The sequence below is a fragment of the Chelmon rostratus genome, chromosome 24 (genome assembly GCF_017976325.1).
Source record: "Chelmon rostratus isolate fCheRos1 chromosome 24, fCheRos1.pri, whole genome shotgun sequence".
Classification (NCBI taxonomy): domain Eukaryota; kingdom Metazoa; phylum Chordata; class Actinopteri; order Chaetodontiformes; family Chaetodontidae; genus Chelmon; species Chelmon rostratus.
Window position 1 is genome coordinate 3,067,811 of NC_055681.1, and position 12,478 is coordinate 3,080,288.

The 12,478-nt window shown below is 44.7% G+C and overlaps 1 protein-coding gene across 1 annotated transcript; it reads left to right on the plus strand.

Moving 5' to 3' along the window:
* The first annotated feature begins 487 nt into the window (after positions 1-487).
* Positions 488-7,870, plus strand: LOC121627158 (NLR family CARD domain-containing protein 3-like). Its single transcript, XM_041965854.1, has 6 exons — positions 488-573; positions 1,891-3,694; positions 3,797-3,970; positions 5,314-5,487; positions 7,126-7,172; positions 7,341-7,870. Exons 1-6 carry the CDS (start codon positions 537-539, stop codon positions 7,868-7,870), a joined length of 2,766 nt encoding a protein of 921 aa, XP_041821788.1. The 5' UTR covers positions 488-536.
* Positions 7,871-12,478: the final 4,608 nt, after the last annotated feature.

Consider the following 12,478-nt stretch of genomic DNA (forward strand, 5'->3'; position numbering starts at 1 on the left):
AACACAGTAAAGTGAAAGCTGCAGAGAAATGCAGACTGGACTGTTGATTCATAGCAGGATCAGCAGCACGAGCAAGCGCGAGCTAATTCTTCATGATTCCTCCACAGAGTCGACCAGGAGAGCTCAGAGGTTCCCAGTGGTCAGTCTGCCCAGCAGCATCAGACTCACCTGGATTCCATATTTATGGTCTGTACATGTACAACAGCTACTTTTACATCTCTTCTGTTCACAATAATGTCCATGCTGCACTTTTTAGACCAGTGGACTGTCAGTCTGTTCAACAGGGATCTGATGTTTGGTTCCATGATTTCAGTTTGTGTGATTCATATAATATTCTGTTCCAGCTGCTGGAGGAGAACATTGTCACTTTTGTGAAGAATGAGCTGAAGAAGATGAAGAAAGTTCTGAGTTCAGATTACCCAGAATGCTTAGAGAGTCAGAGGAAGGATGAGGAGGTGTTGGATGATGAGGATGAAGAGCAGAGGAGGAGCAGCAGAGAGGCATTTCTGAAGATCACACAGCACTTCCTGAGGAGAATGAAGGAGGAGGATCTGGCTGACCGTCTGCAGAGCAGTAAGAGGATTTCTGTAAAGATTTAACCTGCTGGATAAATGGGACATTCACTGATGTCTCAAGAGATGGAAGAAAATATGTTTGTATTTTTAGGGTCATTAAATTGTCTTATACCATGGTCTGGGTGAATACTAGATTCTGATTGGCTGCAGGGTGTCCGTTAAAAAGTGTTACAGGACACCTGTAAAAGAAGTTCCGGTCAAATAGCCTGATTGCTCTAAATTATTGCGCTGGCTCAAATGCTAGTTGGTAACCGTGGCAACAGAAACTCAGAACATACGTTAACATGGACATCAACTTTGAGAGCTACACTGCCACTACTCTCAATGACATTTTGCGACTGTTTTATGCGTCTGTCCAGTCGAATAAGGAAGGAGGAGAATACAGTGTTGCTAGTTTTAGGAGTTTGAGCGCCGGCATTAATCGACACTTAAGAAACGTCAACATCATTAGCGACACTGTGTTCAAGGGCAGTAATGCTGTTTTTAAGGCGATACTGAAGCGTTACAGAAAGAGAAGGAAAGACACCAGCTTCCACCATCCTTGTATCCCTGAGTCGGACCTTGAGATAATCAGATGTTCATCTGCGCTGTCTCCCGAGACGCCTCTGCCTCGTCAGAAAGGTGTGGTTTGACATCCAGCTGTGTTTGGCTCGGCGTGGCAGGGAGGGGAACCGTGAGCTGACCATGACATCTTTCAGCATCCAAACAGACGAGGATGCCGTTGAATACGTCAGCCTAGCGCATAATCCTGACTTGCTTGATACCCATTTAATGATCAGAGTGTGGCTATTTCTTGCAATAAAAACGATTTAGGAAACTATCTGTGGACGTTGATTCTTTGAAACAAATTTTCGCATCATCCTCTGGACAAACACAAGCGGTAAGAGGAGCACTTGTCCTCTGAAATGATACTTTGTAACGTAACATAACGTTAAGCAATCATCTCACTTCCCTCCACTGATTAGGCCTAATATAAGAGCTGCCCGACTGAGCTGCAGGTTCTGTGGCCAGAGCTGGTTACCTTGTTATTAAATAGTCCGCTCAGCCGCTTCTTGTGAAAAATCTAGGATTTTAACGGTAAAAAACAACATGAAGGTATTCATAATTGATTTCATATTAATTTTTTTTTTTTTTAAATAAGTGACCATGGTATGAGCGGGAGAATGCCCTTCGCTTCGGGTCGGACGGTTCACGCCACCGCGTCGTCCATTAATTTCTGATAATGGACACCGTGAAGGGATGATGCCCTTCGAGGTGTCCATTAAGTGCTCTTCATGAATCTCTGAATGATCTTATTTATTGTGTCTTCATTCAGAGCATCCTGCTGCAGTTTGTCAGCGTCAACTTAAATCCAACCTGAAGGAGAAGTTCCAGTGTGTGTTTGAGGGGATTGCTAAAGCAGGAAACCGGACCCTTCTGAATCAGATCTTCACAGAGCTCTTCATCACAGAGGGGGGGACTGGAGAGGTCAATGATGAACATGAGGTCAGACAGATTGAAACAGCATCCAGGAAACCGGACAGACCAAAAACAACAATCAGACGTGAAGACATCTTCAAACCCTCACCTGGAAGAGATGAACCAATCAGAACAGTGATGACGAAGGGCGTGGCTGGCATTGGGAAAACAGTCTTAACACAGAAACTCACTCTGGACTGGGCTGAAGACAAAGCCAACCAGGACATACACTTCATGTTTCCATTGACTTTCAGAGAGCTGAACGTGCTGAAAGAGAAAAGGTTTAGTTTAGTGGAACTTGTTCATCAATTCTTTCCTGAAACCAAAGAAGCAGGAATCTGCAGGTTTGAGGAGTTCCAGGTTGTGTTCATCTTTGATGGTCTGGATGAGTGTCGACTTCCTCTGGACTTCAGTAACAATGAGATCCTGACTGATGTTTCAAAGTCCACCTCGATGGATGTACTGCTGACGAACCTCATCAGGAGGAAACTGCTTCCCTCTGCTCGCCTCTGGATAACCACACGACCTGCAGCAGCCAATCAGATCCCTCCTGAGTGTGTTGACATGGTGACGGAGGTCAGAGGGTTCACTGACCCAGAGAAGGAGGAGTACTTCAGGAAGAGATTCAGAGATGAAGACCAGGCCAACAGAATCATCTCCCACGTCAAGACATCACGAAGCCTCCACATCATGTGCCACATCCCGGTCTTCTGCTGGATCACTGCCACAGTTCTGGAGGATGTGATGAAGACCAGAGAGGGAGGAGAGCTGCCCAAGACCCTGACTCAGATGTACATCCACTTCCTGGTGGTTCAGTGTAAACTGAAGAATGTCAGGTATCATGGAGGAGCTGAGTCAGATCCACACTGGACTCCAGAGAGCAGGAAGATGATTGAGTCTCTGGGAAAACTGTCCTTTGAGCAGCTGCAGAAAGGAAACCTGATCTTCTATGAATCAGACCTCACAGAGTGTGGCATCAATATCAGAGCAGCCTCAGTGTACTCAGGAGTGTTCACACAGATCTTTAAAGAGGAGAGAGGACTGTACCAGGACAAGGTGTTCTGCTTCGTCCATCTGAGTGTTCAGGAGTTTCTGGCTGCTCTTCATGTCCATCTGACCTTCAACATCTCTGGAGTCAATCTGCTGTCAGAGGAACAAAAAAACCCCTGGTGGTCTAAAGTAGTCAGAGGTGATCTTGAATCAACAAAGCTCTACCAAAGAGCTGTGGACAAGGCCTTGCAGAGTCCAAATGGACACCTGGACTTGTTCCTCCGATTCCTCCTGGGTCTTTCACTGCAGACCAATCAGACTCTCCTACGAGGCCTGCTGACTGAAACAAGAAACAGCTCAAAAACCCATCAGGCAACGGCCGAGTACATCAAGAAGAAGATCCAGGAGGCTCCCTCTCCAGAGAAAAGCATCAATCTGTTTCACTGTCTGAATGAACTGAACGATTGTTCTCTGGTGAATCAGATCCAACAGTCCCTGAGTTCAGGAAGACTCTCCACAGATGAACTGTCTCCTGCTCAGTGGTCAGCTCTGGTCTTCATCTTATTGTCATCCGAAAAAGATCTGGATGTGTTTGACCTGAAGAAATTCTCTGCTTCAGAGGAGGCTCTTCTGAAGCTGCTGCCAGTGGTCAAAGCCTCCAACAAAGCTCTGTAAGTGTGTAGAAATGTTGTTGAATTCAGAATTAATTCAATGTGTTGTTTTTGACTCTAATGGAGAATATTTTCACTCTTCTTCATTATTTTCTTCTTCAGACTGAGCAACTGTAACCTCTCAGAGAGAAGCTGTGAAGGTCTGTCCTCAGTTCTCAGCTCCCAGTCCTCCAGTCTGAGAGAGCTGGACCTGAGTAACAACAACCTGCAGGATTCAGGAGTGAAGCTGCTGTCTGCTGGACTGAAGAGTCCACACTGTGAACTGGAAACTCTCAGGTCAGATCAGGTTACTGTTTGTTGTTAAAGTGTTGACATATTTCTTAAAACTCAGAAGTCCATAAATATTAAACAGCTTCTCCAATTTCACTTCTTTTCATTGGGAGATTTTTTCCATCTTGACTGTTTTTCTTAATTTTGCCTTGTATTAGTTAATTCACTCTGGCTTAATTCCCACAAAGCAAAGAAGCTCTGTCTGTCAGTCTGTCCTTCCATTTTCTCAACAACTGTTCATCTGATGGACTTCACACTTGGTGGGTGTCACACTGTGGTGAGGTCTGTCTTGTCTTTGGGTTTTGTCTTGTCATTTCCTGTTTTATTTTGAAGGTCTAACTCTCCTCCAGTTTCAGAGCACTTGCCCTTCCTCATGTGTCCTGTCTGTCCGCCCTGATCACCTGTTGTCTCCACCTGTTCCTGATTACCCTCCACGTGTTAAAGAGTCTGCGTCTCCCTTATCTTGTGCCAGTGTGTCTTTGTCCGTAGGTCGATTCACCCAAGCCTGTTTTGTCCATTGCCCATTGCCATTACCTCAGCGTAATTTCTCGTAAGCCTTTGTTCCTCTTCGTGAGTGTTTTTTGTTTGTAACTTTGATAATCTAGTTTCTGTTTTCTTTCTCCAGTTAATAGCTTAGCCGAATAGTTTTTCCTCATTAAGAGTGATTTTCTGTTTGATTACTTTGTTATTTATATTCTTGATCCTCCATTTTTTTAGGAGTGTATTTTGTTTTGGTAGTTTTTCTAGTTTGATTCTTTCTGTTGCTGAGTTAATCTTTTCATAGCCATTGTGTTCTTCCTCCTTCGGGAGCGTTTTCGTTTTCTAATTTTGTAGCCATAGTGATTTATTTCCTGGCCTCGTTTAGAGCGTTTTCCGTTAACTTGTTTATTTTCGTGTATGAATAAATTGCTTGTGATTTCCTGTTCTCGCTTTAGTGTATGTTTCATAGCCTGTTTGTTTGGCACAAAGCGAAGAGGTTACTGGGTTGCCTGAATAAAACTGTGTGTTAAGTCCTGATCTGAGTGCCAGCCTGACAGTGGGTGTGTTGCTGAGGACTCAAGGAAGTACAGTGTTGAGTGTGAAGTAGTTTGAATGACCTACACCTCAGAAATGGTTGAGAATTATTCCATTTTAATTTAAAGTTTCTACTTTAACCTGCACATCTTTTCTATCCTTTTCGGCCCTGGTTTAGTGTCCCAGGAAACTCACAGACCAGTTGCATGTGTTGTAAATCATCTCACATGATGCTGTTCAGCCAATCAGATCTCTGCATTTTGAGAGCAAAGATTTGATGGACACAGCAGTACCCTGAGATGGTTTGCCATCTGTGTTGTTCTGTGTGTTTTCAGGCTGTCAGGCTGTCTGATCACACAGGAAGGTTGTGCTTCTCTGGCCTCAGCTCTGAGATCCAACCCCTCTCGTCTGAGAGAGCTGCACCTGAGCTACAATCATCCAGGAGACTCAGGAGTGAAGCTGCTGTCTGCTGGACTGGAGGATCCACACTGGAGCCTGAAGACTCTCAGGTATGAAGAGGCCTGCTGCAGCCACAGACAGTCAGTGTGATAGAGGAGGAAGAGCTGGAATCATGTTGTCTGTCTTTTTGGTTGATGGTGGATGTGAGTTTGATATGAACAGTCACACATGTAGGAAGTCATTTTCCTTTGCTCAGAACAGAAACACTGGTTGAACATAGAAAGGAGATATTTGTGTTGGAGGTCTGAAGGAGAACATCTCCAGGAACAAACATGATAATGACCTGTTGGTAATAATTGATGCAGCTTGGACAGATCTCTGGATGGTAAATGAACTGTCTGTCATTTTGAGAAATATCCATTTTGTCCTGAAAAGAAATAAAACAACCTTCCAATAACTCCAAAGCAGTTATATTCAGTTAGAACTGTGTCCCAACCTGACTGCCACAGAACAGGGCTGGACTTTTGAGGTTCTACATTCAGGTGTGTCTCTCAAAATGTTGGACTGTTCCTTCATCAGTGTCGAACAATTGCAGTGAACATGGTCTTCACAGTGAACATGGGTTGTAAATACATGAATTTTTAGACACCAAGTCGCTGAAAAGATTTACGCAGAACAGAGTCACAACGACTTGTCTCAGATATTTAATTGATTTACAATATTTACACTTTAATGAGCACAGAGAGAAGATCACATGTGGTGCATCGTCACATCTGGGAAAAGAGAAGGAGAACCATGTCTAATAATAAATGATTAAAGCTCTGCTGGTTTGTTTAGTGAAGACACTGTAAGACTGATAATTAATAATCACAGGTGGAAGAGCAAGATATCAATAACTGAAACAACTTAGAATATAAGAAGGCAACAGATTCAAATAAGGAAATGATGAAGGCAGATTTAATAATGAGAGAGAATCTGTGACAGTTCAGGGATGTTCCTACCTGCAGAGGTGAATCAGAGTATTTCTGGTCAGAAGACTGTGGAGCGCTCCATGAACAGTACATGATGGATGGACATTACCTCTGGCAGTGTGTGGTGAAGGATGACGGCAGGACGACTGTGAGGTCCAGAAGCGGCTTCAGCAGGTTCAGCGTTCATGCAGGACAAGTCTTGGACCAGATGTTGCTGCTGGATGCAGCTTTTAATGCAGGTGTTTGGAGCAGGTGGAGGCTGAGCTGAAGGAGTGGGCCTCACACAGGAGAGGACAGAGAGACTCTGGGTCTCTGCTGTAGATGGTTCAGTCTCTGGAGACCTGGTTCGTTTGGACAGACGAACCGAGAGGCCGACACGACGCTGGCTTCAGAAGTTCCAACAAGTCTTTGCTGTGTGATTGGTCCGTCGTACCACAGTAACAGGAACATGCACAAAACATCCCAACACATGAAATGATGCTCTTTATATCAGGAAGAGGTTTTCTGAGACTTGAGAGATTTTGGAGGGAAACAGTCTGGGAGTGTCTGTCGCTGGGTTTGATGTTGTCCTCCTCCTTCACACACACCAACATCCTGTGGGTCAGTGTCAGTGTGTGAGCAGATGGTGGAGGTGAAGAGGTTTAGGTGCAGCAGGTAGAAGCAGGCAGGATGAACATATTGTGTGTGTGTGTGTGTGTGTGAGAGAGAGAGTAATGTAACGTCCATGTTTGCCTGCTGAAAGAGGATGTGCTGGTCTGACCCCCCTCCTCCTTTCAGGGTGGAGCCTGCTGGAGTCCGATGGTTGAGACCAGGTCTGAGAAAGTGTGAGTGTGTTTTTCATTTGATTGATGAAAACAAAGCAGCGCACATTCAACCATCTTCAAACTGTGACATCACTCATTCACGTCTCTGATGTCATCATCAAACTGTGGATCAATGAACAGATGATAGATCAATAACTGCAGCTGTTTTCTTCTTGTTCTCTCCATCAGATTCCTGTGAACTCACAATCGACACAAACACAGTGAACAGAAACATCAAACTGTCTGACAACAACAGGAAGGCGACACTGGTGAAGGAACATCAGTCATATCCTGATCATCCAGACAGGTTTGACTGGTATGTTCAGCTGCTGTGTGGAACTGGTCTGACTGGTCGCTGTTACTGGGAAGTTGAGTGGAGAGGAGGACTTTCTGTATCAGTGAGTTACAGAAGAATCAAAAGGAAAGGAAACAGTAAAGACTGTGAGTTTGGACGGAATGATCAGTCCTGGAGTCTGTTGTGCTCTGATGGTGATCGTTACATCGTCTGTCACAAGAACAGAATAACATCCCTCTCTGCCTCCTGCGTCTCTACCAGAGTAGGAGTGTATGTGGACTATCCTGCTGGCACTGTGTCCTTCTACAGAGTCTCCTCTGACACACTGATCCACCTCCACACCTTCAACACCACATTCAATGAACCTCTTTATCCTGCCTTTGGGTTCTGGTCTGGTTCCTCAGTGTCTCTGTGTTCTCTGTAGGATGGAGAAACTCAGTTAGAGAAACATTCTCACTGCTGAACAGATCAGTTGAGTCTGTGCAGGATCACAGTCATAGAAATCTTTAGGTTTATGATCATAAATGAATCATTGAACTTTGTCCAAAATGATTCAAAGTGATTGAAAATATTCCTCATTTACATTGTGACCTTCTTCCACTTCCAGTCCTTTAAAGATGGAAGCTGTGATCATTAAATTGTGGACATGCTGCAGATTTCTACCCTCTGCTGTGTGTTGTTTTGAATTGTGGCTCTTGTTCCAATAAAAACACACTTGATTGCCGGGACTGACTCTGTCTGCATACATTGTGAACCAATCACAATCAGCATCACACAGCAACCAACAGGAATGCTTGTTGCTAACTCATAGCTCATATTCTGTGTGAATATTACATCCCCCTTCATGGTCATTGACATCCCCTGTCAATGACCATGTTACTCAAATCATCATATGCAGCAAAGCTAACTCAGAAATAATGCAGTACTGTATATAACCACTGCACATTTGGTTAGGCTCAAATAACAGTGCAGTAAGAATAAACTTCAAGAGAACACATAACATAATAATGAACAGTTTTCTCTTTTTTTTTTTCTTTTATGTAAGGGCAGCGATCCACCTACACCCTAATACATCTTTTCATCTTGTTGTTGTTATAAGTCCAAAACTGTCCTGGGCTTAACTTCTCGACCGTACCGGGTCTGGTAAGGGGCAGTGGAAGGAACAGTCTCACTTAGTAGTAGTTTGTGTGGTTTGTGGCGAGTGCTGCTCACTGTGGTCAGGTTTCATGTCAGAAGGTGTGTTGTTTGTGTCTTTCGTGTCAAGAAGGTGACGTCTATTTCTCCTGTACTCCTGTCCTTGAGGTGTGCGTGCATGTGGTAAGATCTGTCAGTGTCAGCAGGCTGGACAACAACACCTGGTTTCCATTGTCCTTGCTCCTGGAAATGAATGTTTTGTCCTGCGTGCGGCTGTGTCATAGGCTTGGCTGACCTGTCGTAGTATCTTTTCTGGTGTTGCTGGTGAACTCTCCTACTGTGAGCATCTCTGCGACTGACAACCTTGGGCTGAAGCTGCTTGGGGGTGTTGGGTAGGATAGAGCGTAAGCGACGACTCATGAGCAGCTGAGCTGGTGATCTGAAGTTGTCAACTGGTGTGTTGCGGTACTTTAGGAGGTAGTGACTTGGCAAGACCATTACTTTGGGGGTAGTGTGGACTAGTGGTGACATGGGTGAATTCCCATGTTTCTGCAAAAGTCTCAAACTCTCTACACTTGTACTGGGGGCCGTTGTCTGACACAACAGTCTCTGGTATGCCATGTCTGGCAAAGGCTGCTTTCAGTTTGTGAATGACAGCAGAAGCTGTTGTACTATACAGCTTGTCGAGCTCAAAGTATCTGCTGTAATAGTCTACAGTAACTATGTAGTTTTCATTGTTCCAGGTAAACAGTTTGCCACGGTCTGTCAGGGATCTTGTGATTTATCAGGGGCTCTTTAGTGTTTGAGGGTCTGTGTTCGAGACAGGTGGGGCACTCTCCAACCATTTTCTCAATCTGTTTGTTCATCCCAGGCCAAAACAGGATGTCACGGGCTCTCTGCTTACACTTTTCCATACCCATGTGTGCTGCATGTATTAGTGACAGCATCTCTGTGCGTAGTGAGACAGGAATAAGATTTTCTCACCTTTAAACATGATGTCATTCATCAGGAAAAGCTCATCTTGGTGATTCCAGTATTCTGCGATGCTTTGAGGGCATTTTCTCCTCTCATCTGGCCATCTGTCTTTAATTGTCTTTTTCAGTAGCATGAGCTGTGTGTCTTTTCCAGTTTCTGCTCTAATTTCATTTCGTTTATTGTCACTGACAGGTAAGTTGCTGTACACTGATTGCACCTGCATGTCCATACCTTCTCTGAGGGTGTCGTCGTAGTCAGACAGTGACTTCCTGGAGAGAGTGTCTGAGACAGGAATGTCCTTGCCTGTGCAGTGGTTTTTGCATGATAGATTCAAGGGGCTTGTGGTCACTTTCCACAATGATATGACGGCCATAGACATACTGGTGGAAACGTTTGCAACCAAACAAGATGGCATACAGCTCTTTTTCAATCTGGGCATAGTTGACTTCGCTGTCTGTGAGTGACTTAGATGCGTAGCCAATGGGTTTGCCTTCTTGTAGCAGTACTGCACCTAGTCCATATTTTGATGCATCAACTTGTAGCCTGAGCTCTTTGCTGGGGTCAAAGTAGGTTAGTATTGGACCTGGCTCTCGTGTGACCAGCTCCTTCATTTTCCTGAATGCCTTGTCATGTTGTGCATCCCAGATGAGCTCACTTGACTCCTTTAACAGGTGACGCATGGGGGCATTGATGTCTGAGAGCATAGGGGCAAACTTTGATAAATAGTTAGCCATGCCAAGGATAGTCTCAAGCTCACCTTTGTCTTTTGGTGGCTCCATGTCTTGTACCGCAGCAATCTTTGCTGGATCTGGCTTGATTCCATCTTTGGTAATGCAATGTCCAAAGTAGCTGACCTCTGTGGAACAGGTTGTGCTCTTCTCTGGATTGAGCTTGACTCCTCGCTCTCTGGAGCGTTGTAGCATGGCTTGGAGATTTTTGTCATGCTCCTCCTTGCTTTTGCCATGTATGAGAACATCATCAATAATTGCCATGACACCCTGTAGACCTTCATAGGTCTCATCGACTTTCTGCTGAAACTCATCTTGGGCTGATTTCAGTCCAAAGGGAAGGCGGAGAAATCTGTAGCGACCAAAAACAGTGTTGAAGGTGGTCAACTTGGATGATCCTCTGTGAGCTTGATAGCCCAGTAGCCTGACCTGGCATCCATGACACTAAAGTAGCAGGCTCCTGCCAGCTTAGATGTGATGTCATCGAGAGTGGGTAAGGGGTAATGTGGTCGTTTGTTGACCTTATTCAAGTCTTTAGGGTCCAGGCATACTCTCAGCTTGCCTGTGCGTGGTTTTTCTGCTGCAACCATTGAATTGACCCATTCTGTTGGTTCTGTGACTTTTACAATGATCTGCCGCTTCTCCATGCTTTGCAGTTCTGCCTTAAGGCGATCACGCAGGGCAAGAGGAACACGTCTTGGTGGGTGCACCACAGGTATAGCATTGGGGTCGATGTGGATTGTGCATTCACCTGGGAAAAGTCCTATATCTGTGAAGACGTCTGCAAACTCCTCCATATGTGCCTCTGGAGTGCCACTGACGGACAGTATGAGTTTGATGAGACCAAAGTCCAATCAGGCCTTTAGTCCTAGCACTGGGGGTGACGGTGTGTCTACGATGTGGAACTTCAGCATTAACTGGATGCCTTTGTACTGACATTTAATGTTACACTTGCCTCTGAGGGTTAGTCGTCGCCACCATAGCCATAAAGTGGGCGACTGGAGGGCTGCAACACGTACTTTAATCCTACTGCTTTATACATATGTGTGGGAATAATATTAACTGAGGCTCCGGTGTCTAACTTAAAGCTGACTGCAGTTTTGTGAAGGCCAACTTGAATATCTGCATAAGCTTGTTCAGTGTCTTTAATGTCATTTCCTTGTGTTACTGCATCAATGAATAAATCCTCATTGTCTGTATTTTCATCAATTTCTTTTTCACTTACTGTGTGTACTTCCTTCTTTTGCTTGGAGCGACATGCCTTTGCAAAGTGATTCCACTTGTTGCATATTTTGCACTGCTTGCCTTTCGCCGGGCAGCTGTCTTTCACTCCGTGAGCTTTATTCCCACAGTAGCCACATGTTTTACGATTTGTGTCTCTCTCCGCATTGTGAGAATTTCCTGGGTTTCTCTTTGTCTTATCGTAGCTCCTTTTCCATTGTGCATCCTTTGAAGTGTGCCGACTGACTGCATGTACCGTCTGCTCCTGTGTGATCATTTTTAGCTGTGCTTGTACAATTTCATGAGACCTGGCAATGTCTATTGCTTTATTCAAAGTTAGCTCAGACCTGACGCTAAGTGGCTTCTCTCTAACTCGCGGTGAATGAATCCCAAAAACTACACGGTCTCTTATCATTTCCTCACTGTTAGCATAATTGCAGTCTTTCACAAGCAGTCAAATTTCAGTACCTTTTATTCCTCTTCTGTGAGCGTCCACGTGTTGTAAATGTCTCTGCCTTTGTCATCCTCTCCTTTCTACTTGAAGGGACCAGAAAACATTAGATCCACATGAAGTTTGAAATTTCGCCATACCTCTGGCAGGTTGCTGGCATCCCAGTCCATACGGGGTGATGGTACTCAAGCGATGTCCATCCTCGTCCATAAAAGTCGTTTTCACCCTGACACCATGTCTTGTGTTGGTGTACAATAATATCCATACGACGACGTGCTGTAACCCATAACCTTTATTCCAGCCCTGGACATGCACATGGATGGCTAACAATATAAAAGCGAACTTCGCACACTTGATTGCCGGGACTGACTCCGTCTGCATACATCATGAACCAATCCCAATCAGCCTCACACAGCAACCAATAGGAATGCTTGTTGCTAACTCATAGCTCATATTCTGTGTGAATATTACATTAATTAAGGTTTATTATTGTTGTAGGATTCTTACTTTCACTGTCAGCTGT